This window comes from Colletotrichum fioriniae (genome assembly GCF_027942845.1).
Source record: "Colletotrichum fioriniae strain IMI 355084 chromosome Unknown scaffold_3, whole genome shotgun sequence".
In the NCBI taxonomy this organism is placed as follows: Eukaryota; Fungi; Ascomycota; class Sordariomycetes; order Glomerellales; family Glomerellaceae; genus Colletotrichum; species Colletotrichum fioriniae.
Genome location: NW_027076839.1, coordinates 498383 through 512631, shown reverse-complemented (window position 1 = coordinate 512631; position 14249 = coordinate 498383). Strand labels below are relative to the sequence as shown.

The window sequence follows — 14249 nt, the reverse complement described above, 5'->3', positions numbered from 1 at the left end:
ATCGTTCTGCTTACGCATTCTGATTCTCAGATGTTCGAGAAGAGGAGCTAGCAAACTCCGTCGCGACAGATGATACCCGACACCCCAGGCTCTCGTTACAAAGGCCGACGCCAAGTCGGGGTAAAGCTGGCCGAAGAGTGAGGGGCATTTTGCCTTACGCTGTAGAAATTAGGCGCCCATTCATCTCACCAACTATCAACTACGTGCTTGGTTTCATCAATCCCGTTGCCACGTCTGCCCAAAGGTTCCTTTACGGTTGACGAATAATCCAAGACCTGAAACCAAGTCGCCGGCCTTCTTCTTTCCTCGACAGGCCCGTGACCCTCAGCTTCGGACCCCTTGGCCTCCGACATGTCGAGCATACCGTGAGTACATATACTTGCTATAGAATCCTGCCAAGAGTATGAGAAGCCCAAGCTCACCACATCACGTTCACAGGAGCCATGTCTTAGTCACTGGCGCTACAGGATTCATTGGTGCGCACGTCGTAGACGTTCTCCTGTCCCGGGGACTCAGGGTCCGCGGGGCCACCCGATCTCTGGCCAAAGGGAATGCAATGATAAAAGATCGGCCCGAGTACGCCGGCAAGCTCGACTTTGTCCGAATTGACGACTTTGAGAAACTTGGGGTCTTCTCCGAGGCCGTCAAAGATGTCGATGCCGTGGTTCACGTCGCCAGTGTGAGGATTCTCTTCAAATGATGGAGATCGTCATCTCAGAGTTCTTGCTAATTGTTCTCTTCAGCCATTTACCTACGACACCAAGAATAACGAAAAGGAACTTATTATACCAGCTATCAACGGAGTGCGTTCTATTCTCGAAGCAGCCGTCACCAACCCCAATATCACTCGAGTAGTAATCACTTCCTCCTTCGCTTCCGTCCTCGATGTCAACCGCGAAGCGCCACCATACTTTACATACACGGGTGAAGATTGGAACCCCTTGACCTACGAAGAGGCCGCATCTCCGAAAACAAGCGCCGTAGTTGCCTATCGAGGTTCCAAGAAATTCGCGGAAAAAGCCGCATGGGACTTTATAAAAGAACACAACCCCCGCTTCGATATCGTAACGCTATGTCCGCCAATGACGTTCGGTCCCGTGGTCCACCCAGTAAGCAACGCCGACAAATTGAACGAGTCAAACGCAATGCTTTGGAAAATTGCAACCGGACAAAAGCCTCTGCCCGTTGCTCGGGTTCCGTTCTGGATCGATGTCAGAGATCTCGCGGTGGCGCACGCGGAATCGCTCTTTAGACCGGAGTTGGGTAACAGGAGGTTCGTTCCGGCCGCTAAGGATCGTTTTTCATATGGTTTAGCTGCCAAGATCATTGAGGACAACTTTTATTGGGCCAAGGGCAAGGTTGCGCGGGAGGAACAAGCGATCGACACTTCGCATGGGCTAGATGGGGAAACGGCGGCGAGAGAGCTTGGCTTCGAGTACCGAACTTTTGATCAAACGGTCGTCGACCTCATTGACCAGGTTACGAAAATGGAAGGCGGCGCAGTATGACTTAAACTTAAGTGGTATTCACAAAAGGGCCAGGTGTTAGGGGCAATCAATAAGACAGCCACTTCACTCTGAGCAAGGCTCTTTCGGTCTGTGGTAAGGGGCCTCAAAGAGATCAGGACTTTCGATCCACGGGCAAATCCTTTTATGAAATTCAACCGCGCCTTTTAATCTCAAAATCAAACACCACTGACTCGGCCTACAAGTCGTCTAGTACTAGATTACGCCATGGCCGGGACACATTCTGCCTAAATTGATGTTACTCTCGAGCGGAACGAGTCCTCCGTTGCGACAGGCAAGCGAGCAACACAGGGTGTGATCTATCAATCTACGCAACACGTCTGGCAGATCAATGACCAACTAGCCTCCGGAATCCATTTGTTCTTCCCCGAGGTTGAATTACCGTGCTGATGGTATCGGTCTGCGTCGCCTTCTTGGCTTCGGAAGTGTCTCCGTGGAAAGGGAAGAAGAGCCAATGCCTGCGAATAGTTCTCTACAAGAACAAGCGACATCTGCACGACTTCCGGAATGTGCTGCTAGTGTTATAACTTCTTTCAGCCATCGTCTCTCTTCCTTACCGTGCTAATCTCACACACACCTTGTTCGATTTATTCCGACTTCCGCACACAGGCTGTTGCCACATGATGAAGGTAACAGTGGTCTTGCTAGCGGCGTGTGCTGCCCTTGCCCAAGGACATTGCATCTTCCAGGTAAAATCATCCCTCAAACCTCCATCAAACTCCGAGCTGACCATCGACTGTCTCGCAGAAAGTATCCGTAAATGGCAAAGAATATGGCTCCCTAGCAGGTCTCAGAGCACCCAACCAAAACAACCCAACCGAAGACGTGACCTCCCAAGACATCATCTGCGGAAAAGTCGCAACATCCTCCCAGGAAGTCATCACCGTCGCGCCCGGAGACAAGATCGGCTCCTGGTGGCAACACGTCATCGGAGGCGCCCAGTACCCCGGCGACCCAGACAACCCAATCGCAAAGTCCCACAAGGGCCCCATCACCGCCTGGCTCGCCAGGGTTCCCAGTGCTTCCAGCACCGGAATCACAGGGCTTCAATGGTTCAAGGTCACCGAGGATAATCTGGACACGAGCTCCGGGTTATGGGGCGTCGATAAGATGATTAATAATGGAGGCTGGAGCTACTTCAACTTGCCGCAGTGTATCGCGCCTGGGGAATACCTGCTGCGTGTTGAGCTGTTGGCTCTCCACTCTGCTCATCAGGTGAAGGGTGCGCAGTTCTATATCTCGTGTGCGAATATCAAGGTCACGGGCTCTGGAAGCTTTTCGCCCAGCTCGACTGTGAGTTTCCCGGGCGCGTACCAGCAAAACGACCCTTCGATCTTCATCAACATCTATGGCACCGGTGGTCTTCCAAACAATGGCGGCAAGGCGTACTCTGCCCCTGGACCGAGACCAATTACATGCTAGAGATTGGAGAGGAAGGCTGGATGTGAACTGTAGATTAGGTTGAATGAGACTGGATTGCTTCTAGTGTCGAATGCAACATTAGATGGGACACTGACTAGTCTTCGTTATTGCATGGTGGTTCAGAGCGTGTTTTGGATGGAACTCCTTCACCCGAGTCTCTCATTGATGACAAGATTACACAACTCCAACGCTCACTCGACCATCTTCAACCATGACACGCAAGTTAATGTTGATGCTCATCTCCGTCGCGTTCCCCGTAGAGTTCCTGGCGCCTTTGCCGGAGCCTATGCCGATGTCAGAGAGGTTGCCAGATCCCACATTGATATTTGTTACTTCTGTAATGCGATCGCCGATTTCAATCGTGTTCCCATCGCCGATTGTGTTGTTACCGTCCCCGATATCGAAGTCGTCGCCTGCACAGACAGGAAGCGTTAGCAGGAGCCTTCGAAATTGGGGGAACCATCGTCGCCCAGCTTCATACCTGTGTCTATGTCATTTCCTGTGCCGGCGAACCCAACGCCGTTTCCATCGCCGATTCCTCCAGAGCTGATTGAACCTGAGTTGCCAGTCTGGTTGCCATTCACGCCGTTGCCTACTTGGCGCGGCGATAGAGTCGGTAGGTGTTTCGTGATTGGGGCGAGACTGAGTTGGAAGGGTAGGCAGTGTACCGTGGTGACGTGAAGGGCGAGAAACGCCGACAGGCAGAGTCGTAGGCTGATGAGCATGATCACACGCTCGTGCCAGAATGGTGCGTTGGGCTAAGATACGTAGCTTGAGTTTTGATGCTTGTTAGAAAGATTGTCATCAAGGTTGGTGCGTGGTTGATTTTAAGCTTATCCAACTTGCAGAATGTTGTTAGAGGTGCGTCCTTCAGTGGTCTCATCACTAGGCCGATGTCATTTTCTTCTATTGAAACGACGGGCAAGCTAAAATTGGTCGCGTTGTCCATCGGGCTTCCCTTGCCAAGTCCAAGGTATTGCACTCCTCATGCATCACAGCCCTCTTCGGATGAAGATACTGCATCGGCATTCGAATACAACTACAAATACAGCACTCCATATTGAGTATAATGACGGAGATGACCAATTTCATCGACACCTATTCTTAGAAGGTGTTCTGGAGGTGAGGTTTTGAAGTTGATTCGCCAAGTATTCACACAGCTACCGCGGGCGAAGCTGGAAGGCCACTGCCATTCTCACTCATCCTTGGCGGGCTGAAACCACGTGAATATCCGGCAGATGAGGCATCCGGCCATACCGACGGCAATTGGGATTAGTAGAGGCGGTGCGATTGAATGCTACGCCGTCACAAGTGGCATTCATGAAGGCCTCCAACATCGCGTTTCACATGCATTCCTTCCCTGATACGTCACTTCAAAACTCCTACGGCCTCTAGCTTTACGATCCCCTCAATTAAATACTGCTTTAGACACTTTGTTCCGTCATGCGCGAAAATATTAAAGGTCGCCCCAAAGTCCTGCCCGCATTTCACGCTGCAGACTAGTTGGTGTTGCCCAAAGCCATGACCTATTGTCATAAAGGCGGAGGTAGCAACTACTATCAAACGACCGACACCGCTCAAACGGTACCAAAGTCTGCAGACATTTCAAATACATCTTTTGCCTTCTTCTGTGCCAGTAAATTTTGGTTCAGCTGCTTCCAGGGCTGAAGCCTAGCATTCTACAGATTGTGTGATCCAGTTGAGCGAACCGAGACACTTGAGACATCTATACACCACTTCACCCCTGGGAATCTAAGGGGAAAAGTATCCAGGATAATGTAGGGAAAGGGCCTCGGCTAGTTTCTATTGACTGCTGTATGAAGCACCGGCCTCCGACCGACAATAGGCATCATAGGCCTCACTACTTCTGCACTCTAGCAACTACTTTTGGTTTCTGCGGAGTAACTCCCACAGAAGTCTCTGAAAGAATTCGAAATGACGATTGACTTGAATGTTATTTTCCACGGGCAACTCCTAACTCTTGTGCAAGAGTATATGGACTGCTGATCCGAAATAAAGCCCTTAAGAGTCTCATAACTTATCGATTTGCGACTTTTAAGTCAGTTTGAGCCTTCAGAAGCACTTGTCGAGAGGATTCGCTTGAAGTGTCTCTATCCCATTTCCAATTACCTGCCCTGTCTTTGTTAGCTTTTACTTAGGTGACTCCGGTATGGAATCAGCAATTTTAGCCCAGTCTGTAAATTGGGTCTCGGTGTTTGTATCATTGCTCGAATAAATCACGTTGTAATCAAAATCTAATCGTAGCTGTCAATTAACACTGTTGGCCTTGAAACATTGGTAACCTTTTGTATCCCAAGAAACGTTGAGCCAAAGGTTAAATTCCCTCCGAGGCCTGTCTCTTGGTGACCAAGATTTAGAGGTAGTCGTCATCACAAAAGGTATCATATCTATTCTTATCAGAACCATGTTTATTGAGCAATGGCCTCGGTCCATCAGATTTTCAATGCTACCCTGATGTTTCCATTACAGTGAAAAGGTGTCGATAAGATTTGTTTCGAGCTTGACCTCGGCCTTTCGAGTGCCTGCATGTATTTCTTAGCTAATCAATAGAACTTGCTTGGTTCACTTTTTGATCGCCAGTGAGCCCAAGTATTATACTTTGCCATTGTGCAACTAGTTTACCATGCAATTGACCAGCAGTGGAAAGTAATATTTCGATAAGACGACATCTTGTTTTTCGACTAGTTTAGTTTCATTGGCCTTTGATGAAAAGGACTGGAGGTCAAGCTATCCGGATCTCTAGTGTAAACTACATTAGACGAGAGACATCTGTCTTTTGCACACAGAACGGTACTTAAGTGCAACGTCAAATCTGGAGTTAAACAAAAGCAAGAAGAAAAGGTAACACATCACCCAGAAACAGCAGTCGTCGTGTTATAGTCCAGTGCCAAACCAACGACATGTGATTCTAATATGAAACCCAGAGAGGATGCTCAAACATCACTTCCCGAAATGTATGACCATCTGAAGTTCTCAACAGATGATTCCTCAAATTCCTGTCCAGTGGGACAAGCAAGAAGAGAACACTGGGGAATAATCACCGCCAGCCTCTCATACAACCTCGCGCGATACGGAAAAATCGACTGATTGAATTAAGGTACCTGAGTCAATATGGCTTCCACCTTTCTTCTGCGACCGGCCCTCCTGAGACTCTGTTTCTAGATATGCTGCGTATCGGGCCATCACCCTGCCCTAGATTACACTTGACAGAACAGTACGAACTAGCAACGTATACCACAGGCATCAAATCAAATCACCTGGCTCATTTTCCCGGCCGGAGTCGTCAGCTGAATTGTTCAGAGGGCCCAATCTGACAAACGGCCTGCAAAGGCACATATGATGTTCAACACTCGTCACATCTCAAATCAACGCCAGTAAAAGAGAACGTCTGTTGCTAATATGTTGCTGATGAGAAGTGTTTGCAAGGGGCTCACTTGTTCAGGACTCCAAGTTGATGCGGTTTCGGATTCGAAATCCTTGTCAAGTTCTGGAAAGTGGGGCGTCAAGATGTCAAGATAACGCGGTAAGCGCTCAACTGCTTAGCCGAAGGAGAGATTTGGAATTCCAATTTAAGATATCCATAGTATGTTGGATAGTCGGTCTCCGCAGGATCGCTTTCTCGCACTTCGAAAGGTTGACAAGTTGATAAGCTTGTCGATTTTGCGGGTTCTGTTTCCCGGTCAAGTGAGGCTGTTTTGATGAAATGTCGTAACTTGACAGAAAACGTTGCAGGGGAATCCCCTTTAGGAAATGAGATCCGAGCGTCGCCTAATATAACCTTGCCCTGGGGTTAAATGGTCGGTAACTAGGACTCTCGATGATGGGATTTCTTTGAGATGGAGAACAAAGCAGAACTCGGGGCACCCCAGTTGTCCAAGTCTGGCTGGGCCCCGCATCTCCGCTTCTCATTTTGAAGATGTTGCACCGTTGTTGATCGGCGGTGAAGATGTTCCAGGACCTTGGCTAGCTCTTCCGTCTCCCCTCCTTCTACCCTTGCCATTGGCTTTCACTCTCCGCCCACACTGCGACCCTGCATATGTCAAGACGAATACCCCATCTTGGTCCATCTCGAGCATGGCCATGCATTTGGGTTGCGCGTATTAGGAATGAGAAGGGGGGGTGTTCGATGCATGGTTGGCTGGAGCTGCTGAGAGCTGCTGAGCCAAAGGCTGCCCAGAGAGAACATCTGCATTACGAATTGTCCGTCCTTGTTGTGGTGGGGGAGAGTAGGATTGCTATGCTACGCTATAAAGGCTCGAGGGTCCTTCATTCGGCTTCATTGCCGCCTCATTTTCTCCCCAGTCATTAGCATATCGTTGTGCAGATTTTCAAAATGCTTCGATCTCGTTTCCCATCAGCCCATCACTTCACTGTGTCAATCTTCGGATGCCAGTATCACGCCGACTCACCTTCACCGGAGAAGCTGGCTCTCATCAACAAGTTTGACGGACTTATCAAGGCCGCCGCGATTCATGTCGAAGAGCTCGAGCAAAATGACCTCCCCTCCAAGGTCTGGATGAGCTACTGGAAATCTCCCCAGGTTTTCAAGGCATGGTGGGAGAGCCCGGAAACTTCTGCCTTCTGGGCCGCTCTGCCTGAGAATGCTGGTTTCTGGAGAGAGACCGTGAGCTTGCCCGCCACCAGATCAATGTACGAATCCAACAAGGAGAAACCTTCTGGTTTCGGTCACTGCGGAGAGTTGATCCCCCTCACTTCGAAAACGGGATACTGGGGCGCCTACCGCTCGCGTATGACCCCTGATGGCCCGGAAGACAAGTTCGAGTCTCCTCTGCCTGCGGTACCCGAGGCTCGTCCTTTGACGGACAAGATCCGCCCCGGAAGGGTCAGAGTGTCCAAGTTCCCTGACAACATCTCCTTTGTTGTCGAGGGCCAAGACTACAGTGCCATGAATGATAACGAGCGCGAACACTGGAACGAGAACTTCGACGGTCTGACCAAGCAATGGGTCACCAATGTCATGAACGCTGGTCCCGCCGGTGGGATGGTTTCTTCAAGGGCCTGCCACGCCTTCGCGGGAGATAAGCAACCTGGTGCCACGAAAAGCGCTGTCAACGGCGCCTCAACCAACGGCACAAACGGTACAAATGGTACCAACGGGACTTTGACAAATGGTCACGGCAACGGAATCTTCCCCGGCTTGGACTACATTCGCCAGGCCCAGATTCTCTTTTGGCTTGACCTTTCCAAAATGGAACACATCGGCAGAACGGATAAGGTTCACGTCAAGCTCAGACGCGACTTTTTCGGTGCATACGGGCCTGGTGGAGTTATGGAGGGTGGTGATTTGCTGCTCTGGGTTGATGTGGCAGTTTTGAAGGGTGAAGAAATGGACGCGGAGTACGTTGGGTGTTATGACGGAACAGGATTTCTTGCATACGACGCCCACCCCGCGTTCGCGAGCGAAAAGGTGGACATCGCCAAGCTGCCAGCGTTCTTCGACGCACCGATCAAGTCCCAGCCCATTGAATGGTAAACCGTAATAGTAATAATGTCATCTCATGTTTGTGTCAAAACCGCCCACGTAACCCTCCTTTATGCGTGACCGTTCACGATAAACAGATGAAAACCCTCCTCTACCAGCCGATGGGCACAGGTAGCAGAGAAGCATTCCGTCTTGCGTGTTCATTGCTCCGTGCTCCACGTTCATCCGGTATATTACGAGGCCAAAATTTCGCTCAATCAGGAACTGCACATTCACAATCAGCAAGTGTTTCCGAGTGGGGGCTAGCTGGGATTGAGTCAGTCGTTGACAATAGAGTTCACAGGGGCCCCTTGTTCCAAGCCGGTCCAGTTCCCCGGACGGGACCGTTCTTCAGCAACGACTAATAGAAATGCAACGTGCATGGGGTCCGCCGGCCGACAACCTCGTCGCGGCCCAACGGGCCAGAAGGCGAGACCACGGGAGGGATCTATTATCTTACCAGAAATGGTCTGGTTTTGGGGGATGTGCGACCGTCGACCGAGATCTAACCTGCCCATCCGCTGATTGTGGTTGAGGATGTGGTTCCCTAGTGGTTCCCGTTGCTGACGATCCAACGGCTTTACCAAGTATCTTATGGTTCATCATTACAACTTCATAGTTCACACAACCAGCTATAGGATGAACTCTCCATTATTACGAATCCCGCATGGGACGAAAGTCATGTTATGTCGTTTTCTCCGATGCCACGCAAATGCCTCAGGAGCCCATGCTCTCTGCTGCCAAGTGAGTTTGACGTTCCCTTCCGCGGGCCAATGCAGTCCTTGTCTGCCAGCTTGCTAAGTCATGTCCCATGGGCAGAACTTTTGAATGTGGAAATGTGCTTGCCGATCTCCACACCCTGACCTCTCAGACAATCTACTTCGGCCAGATACGTCCAGAGGAAAAGAGAGAAAAGGGGGTTCTCTCGTCATTACCGATTCAGCACTGTGGACCTATGTTGTCTCCTCCAACCCTGAGAACGCTTTTCTGTAACGTAGAATTACTACCTTAGTCCACAATCACGGTTCAGTATCTTGATGTCTTCCAGTCGTTCCCCTGGACCCAATGAACGAGGGTTTGGTCGATCCTAACTGCCGATTGCAGGCTGGAAGTAACCTGCAGATGGGTCCTGCAGGCGGCAGAGTCTGCAACCTTTTTGCGACCCGATTCTTAAGCACGAGCTGCCCAAAACTGGCGTCCGTCTAGCCGGTTCAGCATTACCCGCAGGTCTACTCCTTCAACTCTCTGAGCGCGCTTTGCTTTTGCCTATCCCCGATTTAGAACGAGTGTGTGTGCGCGCGCGTACTTGCGGTCAACTCCGACAACCCAGCAACAATGGCGGTCGCTGAAGCGTTGATGCCGGCGGTGATTGAGATGTGGGTGGAATATGCCATTGGAATTTTGGTTCTTTTTCTACGAATCTTCACGAGATGCAAGAAGGTGGTGGGTTTCAAATGGCAAGGCGACGATTACCTGGCCGTAGCGGCCATTATATTCTTCACGGTTAGTTCGTTGTCTCAACGGGCAACCCCTATTCCCTACCACACCACGGAGCGGGCTCCGCTGACAGCACCTTGAACCTTAGTTGGAGGTTATGATGTGTCAAATCATCGGTAAGAACAGATGTTTGTGTGCCAAGAAAACTTTACTTTTGTTCTAACGACCATTATCTAGTTGAGAAGGGAAGCATCACCGGTATGACCGACGAAGTCGCGCTGAGCCTCACGCCAGAACAATACAAAAGCCACGAAACGGGAGCAAAATGGCTTTTTGCTGCGTGGTATGTCTACGTTAGCATGATCTGGAGTCTCAAGGGCATCATGCTCTTCTTTTTCTCCAGAGTCACGTAAGTTGCTATCAAGCCTTTTCCTACAAAACATGCGCTAAACAATGTTTTTGCAGAAAAACTCTGCCCGAGGAACGCCTCGTCAAGGTGGTGTCCGTCATTACTGTCTTTGCCTACTTGGCTACACTTGCGGTTGTTACAGGACATTGCCGTCCTATGCACAAGCTTTGGCAAGTGTATCCATATGCTGGAGGTAAGGAAATTAGCGTGGTTTCGAAACGTCGAACGGCGAGAATCTAACGTCCGGTAGATGACTGCACGCAAAACACCTCCAAGTATTACGCTTTGGTGACTACAAACGTTGTGTAAGTCCTGATGCATCTGAAACTTTCACAGTAAATCTGAGCTGACGCGTATTCATAGAACCGACATCATGATCATGTACATTCCCATCCCTTTGTTGTGGAGATTGCAGACCACTCTCCAAAAGTAAGTTGCGACTGAACACAAAATGCGCATGTGATTCTTATAAAAGCCACAGGAAACTTGCGTTCGGCCTAATGTTCTGTGCCGGTTTCTTCATTGTAATCTGCACGCTATTACGGTGCATTATCTGCTTGAGCACCCCCGAGCGACTTGACTTGGGATTGAATTGGTCCATCCGTGAAACGGTAAGCTTAAGAGCCGTGCTTCCCAATTTCTAAACTTCGTTTTGGCTAATACCCCCCCCTATCAGGTTGTTGCGATTATCTGCACGAACGCTCCGTCAATCAAGCCGCTTTTCCCCCATCGACGCACCGGCTCCACGAATCCGAGTACTCCCCACTCCGGCCTGGTCACGTTCGGCGGCACCGGCAGCTCCCATAAGATGTCACGCGTCAGAAATGGCCATCAGAAGCTTGACGACACATCCGTAGGAAGCCAGGAGCATATTGTCAACCCGAAAGGCGCCAGAAGCCAGACCACGGCGTTTGCGGACGATAGAAGTTCCGATGACGGAGGAAACTATAACTCAGGAATCCAAGTCACCAAGGATTACCACGTCGAGGTGGGCCGGTAATGGGTCGATGGGAACTACTAATATGTGGATTACGAGGCAAGCTCCACGCGGTATTATAGAGCTGCTTTGATGGTTGGGCTCCATCCATCTGGTGCCTGCTTGAGGAAAAGAGATGTATAATATATGTACATATTGCGAGCCGTCCTCCTACGGCTGGCCGGTTGGGTACGAATTAATGACGTTCTGGTAACGAAAGACTGGAGTGACGGGAAAAGTCCACTGCAATGCTGCGTGAGGATTTGGCGACCATCTCTAGGAACAAGCAGTTGAATGGACCCGGACTAGAGATTTCAAAGCGGCATAATTTCTTGGCAAGCCTTAACCATATAGGATGCTTAAGCAACGACAGCCTGAACTCAATAATCATCCATAGTGGATGGACGACACGCGCTCCCATTTCACTTCAAACTTCACCGGAATATCCAAAGAGATACAAAAGTTTACATTTTCTGAACCCTAGGCCTCCATTTCGAGTCTTGCATCCGCAGATTCCTGACACATTCTGAATGCCTAGTTCCCTTACGTCTTAGATACCAAAAGACTGAGGTCCTTGACGTCTTCGAGGTCCTTCAAGCAGGTCTCATGCTTCTGCTTTATAAAGCCCCAAGCAGGTTCCCCGAGGGGAACACGCAGGGGAATACGTTTTTTGCTAGACGCAATGCTGAAAATAGCATCTGCAATTGCGGACGGCTTAGTAAGAGTTCCCGACTTGATACCCATCTCCACGTATCTCTCGAGAACACGTGCCGGCATGTCTTTCTCGGCGTAGGCTGGATGAGGCTCAGTACGCGCCTTGCTATGCCCCTCGAAGTTGGTCTCGACACCGCTCGGCTCTACAATACAGAAATTTACTGAAATCCGTCAGCGACTCCTACGAGTTTCCATATGAGATATGATGCTAGCTTACTGTTCCAATCTGGGTGCATCTCCCTTGCCACAGACTCAGTCCATCCTTCGACGGCCCACTTCCCCGCATGGTAGTAGGCGTGACCCGGAAAGGCGCATTGTCCAGCAAGAGAGGAGATGTTGAAGATGATACCGCCTCGTCGGGTTTCAGACTGCCGCATGTTCTCGATGGCACGAGTAGTCATCCGAGCCGTGCCGAAAAAGAGGGTTTCGATTTCCTGGTGAGCTTGATCCTCGGTCGCAGATTCCGTATCGCCAGACAACGAATACCCGGCATTATTGACCAAAACATCGAGATGGAAATCTTGGCCAAAGTGTTCGGTTGCGGCTTTGAATGCGTCTTTCACCGAGGTTGGGGATGTCACGTCCAAGGCAAGTTTGAGGAGGTTGGCATTGTCATCGGGCAGGTAATCCAGGTTGGTGAGACTCCGAGCCGTTGCGATCAAGCGATGATTCGGCTTAGTTGCGACTAGAGCTGCCAGTGCTTGACCGATGCCTGACGAACATCCGGTGACTGGTCGTATGTTAGAAGCGTGAACCTAAGCGATTATCAACATGCTGAGACTTACTCAACCAGATTGCGCCTGGGGCAAGAGTGTAGGGCTTGGTGTTAACTGGGTTCATATTGACGTTGACAACTGAAGTTTTCGAGATGTTGTTGACGACCGAGTCTGGTAAAGAACAAGTAGGTGTGAGAGAGTAATCAGACTGAAATTATTTTATCTATCTCAACGTTTCTGTCCCAATTCCGGCTTATCGTCGCGGAAGTAACCTCTTGAACTTTATAGTACTGACTCGAAGGCTCACACATGTCACTGCTGGCTTGAGGTTCAATTGATTTATCGGCTCCAAAGTGTGGCGCAGATAGGATTCAAGGTGCTGACAGCCCAAACCCGATTCTTCTCACCGTGCCGGTCGGGTGACTCAAGCGGTGTTGGTCAGACTGCAACGCAACGGCAATCGCATTCGCATCTGGTAAGATACAGCAAAGCACACTAGTGCTTGAGAAATGTTTCTCGCACTCGGCAATGTTCATTGCCATTGGTCTCGCATTTTCTTCGCACTCGAACAACTCCCCCACATCTTAATTGATCTCTCACTGCGATTACATCCTTGGCTTAATTTTCGGAGTCGGCTCATGAAATACAGCGATTACCATAGTCCCTTTTCGCTCCTTCGGGCTTTTTAAGAACCAACGAGTCCATCAACATATCTGATCGTTAGCATTCTTGTCCATTGGTCGAACTCTGAAGCCTTACTATCTCCGTCATAATCCCAGCTGTATCGTCTGACAGACAACGTGCCTCTGCTGTGCCATCATTAAACCACCGACTAAGCGTTACTATTGGCCTAGTAGCATAGCTGCTGACGACTCCAAGATGTAAAATTACGGTTTCCAGAGAGAACCAGGGCGATTAAGGCCCGTTATGGGCGCAGACTCGCGCAACATCGAAAGCTTCGAGATGAGAATGAGCTGTCAGGTTAGACTTGCAGATGTTACAACGAACAGGACAAGATACAAAACTATCAGTCGCATACGAAGACACTCTTTCGGCTGCGCATTTCAAGCAACAAGAATTGAAGTGATCGTCAAACATGCCGGTTTCAATAGTACCGCCATTCATTTCGACCCCGAGCGGGTCATCCACAGTTTCGAGGAAAAGGTCACTCTAATCACCGTCGCAAACTCGGGTCTGGGGGGAAAACGCGGCCTGAAGATCCAAGCCAGCGCAGATATTCTTCGCTGTGCCGACCCTCGACTAAGCCCAAGCCGCCGCAGACGAGGTCAAGTAGAAAACCCCCCCCGACGCACCTATCAAACTGCTTGAGCTTGACCTCGGCTCTTTCGACTGCATCAACGGGAAGAGAGCGACTCGATCTCTGAATACTGAACGCTGGCACCATGGCCACAGGAACTGGCCTGACCAACAAGGGCTACGAAACTCAAATAGGAACCAACCGCATGGGACACGTACTACCCAGGCACCTCGTTTATGCACTCCTGCAAAAGGTCACCACAAGCGATTTCAACTCTGATGTCCGAGT

At 50.0% G+C, this 14249-nt stretch overlaps 5 protein-coding genes across 5 annotated transcripts; 4 read left to right on the top strand and 1 right to left on the bottom strand.

The window, feature by feature from the left end:
* Positions 1–556: 556 nt before the first annotated feature.
* N0V96_003037 (uncharacterized protein) lies at positions 557–1508 on the top strand (the record flags this gene model as incomplete). Its single annotated transcript, XM_053189808.2, has 2 exons — positions 557–679; positions 744–1508. The coding sequence occupies 2 exons, from the start codon at positions 557–559 to the stop codon at positions 1506–1508; spliced, it is 888 nt and encodes a 295-aa protein (XP_053052731.2).
* A 641-nt stretch (positions 1509–2149) lies between these two features.
* N0V96_003036 (uncharacterized protein) lies at positions 2150–2948 on the top strand (the record flags this gene model as incomplete). Its single annotated transcript, XM_065756715.1, has 2 exons — positions 2150–2155; positions 2274–2948. The coding sequence occupies 2 exons, from the start codon at positions 2150–2152 to the stop codon at positions 2946–2948; spliced, it is 681 nt and encodes a 226-aa protein (XP_065614482.1).
* Positions 2949–7302: 4354 nt separating this feature from the next.
* N0V96_003035 (uncharacterized protein) lies at positions 7303–8463 on the top strand (the record flags this gene model as incomplete). Its single annotated transcript, XM_053189810.2, has 1 exon — positions 7303–8463. The coding sequence occupies one exon, from the start codon at positions 7303–7305 to the stop codon at positions 8461–8463; it is 1161 nt and encodes a 386-aa protein (XP_053052733.1).
* A 1582-nt stretch (positions 8464–10045) lies between these two features.
* Positions 10046–11297, top strand: N0V96_003034 (uncharacterized protein; the record flags this gene model as incomplete). The annotated part of the gene is made up of 7 exons (XM_053189812.2): positions 10046–10064; positions 10126–10297; positions 10354–10490; positions 10548–10602; positions 10661–10726; positions 10779–10908; positions 10974–11297. 7 exons carry the CDS (start codon positions 10046–10048, stop codon positions 11295–11297), a joined length of 903 nt encoding a protein of 300 aa, XP_053052735.2.
* Positions 11298–11816: 519 nt separating this feature from the next.
* On the bottom strand, positions 11817–12827 carry N0V96_003033 (uncharacterized protein; the record flags this gene model as incomplete). Its single annotated transcript, XM_053189813.2, has 3 exons — positions 11817–12130; positions 12205–12717; positions 12773–12827. The coding sequence occupies 3 exons, from the start codon at positions 12825–12827 to the stop codon at positions 11817–11819; spliced, it is 882 nt and encodes a 293-aa protein (XP_053052736.2).
* Positions 12828–14249: the final 1422 nt, after the last annotated feature.